Source organism: Acanthisitta chloris, unplaced genomic scaffold, assembly GCF_000695815.1.
Source record: "Acanthisitta chloris isolate BGI_N310 unplaced genomic scaffold, ASM69581v1 scaffold14692, whole genome shotgun sequence".
NCBI lineage: Eukaryota > Metazoa > Chordata > Aves > Passeriformes > Acanthisittidae > Acanthisitta > Acanthisitta chloris.
The window spans coordinates 29571-32169 of record NW_008661181.1 but is presented as its reverse complement, the minus strand read 5'-3'; the positions used below and the strand labels follow the sequence as shown (position 1 = coordinate 32169).

Here is a 2599-nt window from a genome sequence, read left to right as displayed (position 1 = left end):
TGCATCCCGCGGCTCATCCCGCGGCTCATCCCGCATCCCGGAGCTCGTCCTGCATCCTTCCCGGTGGAGGGCCACTCACTGTGCCAGCAGGACTTGCTAGAGGCTCCCCAAGCGTTCCCCATGCCCAGCACTTGGTGCCCTATGTGGCTCAGGGGTTTGGGGTGCTGATCCCTCCTGTATCCTGACCTGATCCACTCTTGTGTTCTCAGGTTGTTGAGCAGCAGCTGCAGGAGCATGGGATGAATAATGTGGAGCTCCAGGAGGTGATGTTACTTTCTTCTTAGTCCCCACTGCCTTATATGTGTTAAACTAGCTTTTAACTTGGAAGTCATCACATTTCTACTGCTGTCACTCGTGTCATATCGCAGCAGTTGCCCCAAGTTCTGATCAGCAAAAGGCAAAAAGGTGAATTGGTTTAACTTTGTAAGTTTAAGCCCTCAAAGCTGCTACTTTAAAAAACCAGTCAGAAATCTGTTCTGACCCAGAACAAGTATCTCAGGTGCTTTTTACAGTTGTTCCTGCCATGCTGTAGTGCTTCCTCATTCTCTATCCCACCCACCTGCTGCTCCAGCCCTGATCAGTGTCACTGTGGTGTTTTCCATGTGACACTGACCTTCAGTTTGGGACTTGGGGGGCACTGAGGACACCCAGATGATCTCATTTCTGCAGAGGCAGATTATGCTGGGATTGTGGCTGGGCCAGATGGTGCTCCAGTCAGTCTGGAAGATCCCAGGGGAAGATCCCTGGGGACAGGAGAAGCTCTGGCACTGATGGCTATGCTGCATCTGTTGTGTCTCCAGGTGGAGTCAGAGCTGCACAGGAAGCAAGTGACAGAGGCTTGGGCCGATCAGCTAACACAAAACAAGGTATGGGGTGGCCTTGGTGTCACTGGGCAGTGGGAGGACTCCCAAAATGCATGTGCAGGTGGAGGTGTGACATTGTGCCTCTTGGCCTGGCTGGCAGACAGCTCGTCTTCCTCTATGGACATAGCTTGGACGTGAGAGGAACAAGAGTTGCTGTTTGTTTACTCACCCCAGTGTTGAACCACATGATGACTGAGGTCACGAGCTCATTCCCACGGCTGTGGGAGTTCTGGTGATGCAGAACCACAGGGGCTGCCAGCAGGAAGGGCACTGGACAGAGCCATCCAGCTTGCAGGAGTCTGTTCAGGGATTTTCTGAGCCAGAGGCTGTTTGTTTGCATTAGCCTAACTTGAACTGTGTTTTCTTTTGGCTTGGAAAGGAAGAGGCAACTGAACTGGAAGAGAAAGACTGTTATGAAGATGAGTCTGAACTGGCACGGAGGGAAGGGCTGGAAAGGGTGAGACAAGAGGAAGGGAAGTATCAGTTGGAGAAGAAGCAAGAGGAGGTGTTACTTCAGCAGATAGAAGAACTGAAGTTACAGGAGGCAGAGGTAACCTTAACTTTCTCCTTGTCTGAGAAGGGAAGTCACTGCCTCACTTGGAAATGCAGCGAGGCTGAACTGACCTCTTCCCTCAGGGTTTGCTCTGGATAAAATGTGGAGTGAAGTGAGCTGTGACAGAGTTTCTGCTGGTAGTGCAGACCTCTGCCCTGTGGACTGAACCCTGGTAGCTTTAGTTTGCTCCTCTTGAAGTGCCCAAGGAGGTCCCTGAAAGTGTTCCAGGCCAGGCTGGATGGAGCTCTGAGCAACTTGGTCTAGTGGAATATGTCCCTTTCCCATGGCAGGGGGTGGAACAAGATGATCTTTAAGGTCTCTTCCAACCCAAACCTTTCCATGATTCCATGAAGTGTGAGTGCCCTTTTATGCTGCACTGGATGAGAAAAGGGTTTGTAGAAACCATTAAGAGTGTCAGGTTCAGGTCAAAGGCTTTTCCAGCTGGAGCTCCTCAGTGTCTCTGTGCTGTGAGCCAGGAGGCACAAATTAATGTGGAATATTGAGTGTAAGGAGGATTTTTCCAACCTAGGAGGAGCAGAACAGGGTACAAACTCCAGTCAAACACACTCTTTGGGATGTTGTAGCTCTCTGACATACGCTGCCTGGGTGATTGTTTTTCTTTTTAGGCAACAAAGCTGAAAAAAGAACAAGATAATTTATTAAAGCAGCAGTGGCAGCTGAAGACCTTGGGAGAAGAGAGGAAACAAATGCAAGAGCACTGGAGGAAGAGAGAACTTGGGTATGAGACTGAGTGGAGCTTGTTTGGGATAGAATCTGTTCCTGTGTCCACAGCAGTACCTGAGGCACGAGGAGATATTCCAGTAGCAGGTTCCTCTGCTGCCTTGAAGTCACATTGTCACAGTTGTACCTCCCTGAGTGCTGGTGTACAGTAACATGGGGTGTTAGAGACAGTTTGAGTGTTTGCTTGTATTTTTCTTCTGCTTCTTTTCCTCCTTCAGGCGCTTCTTGAGGCATCAGTGTGACATCCAGCTAAGGAGACGAGCGCAGCAGATACAGGAGGAGCTGGTAAGAGATTGAGTTATACCTCATAGATGTGCTGAAAAAACTTGTTCTGGGTGGGTTGGATTTTTGTGTCTGCCTGCGATGCCTCCAGATAATTAGTTAGGAAGGCTCTTCCAGCTTGTGCTGGAAGACAAAGCTCCTGGGGAAGCAGCAAACCGAG

General features: G+C 49.9%; 1 protein-coding gene across 1 annotated transcript in view; it reads left to right on the top strand.

Annotated features, from left to right (window-relative positions):
- Nucleotides 1–209: 209 nt before the first annotated feature.
- TCHP (trichoplein, keratin filament binding) overlaps nucleotides 210–2599 on the top strand; it is a gene marked incomplete at its 5' end in the record, with an annotated part of 3548 nt that continues 1158 nt past the window's right edge. Inside the window, 5 exons of the mRNA XM_009070138.1 lie at nucleotides 210–263; nucleotides 801–866; nucleotides 1243–1413; nucleotides 2043–2155; nucleotides 2376–2442. Of these exons, the coding sequence (XP_009068386.1) occupies nucleotides 210–263; nucleotides 801–866; nucleotides 1243–1413; nucleotides 2043–2155; nucleotides 2376–2442 (471 nt within the window). The remainder of the gene's footprint in view (nucleotides 264–800; nucleotides 867–1242; nucleotides 1414–2042; nucleotides 2156–2375; nucleotides 2443–2599) is intronic.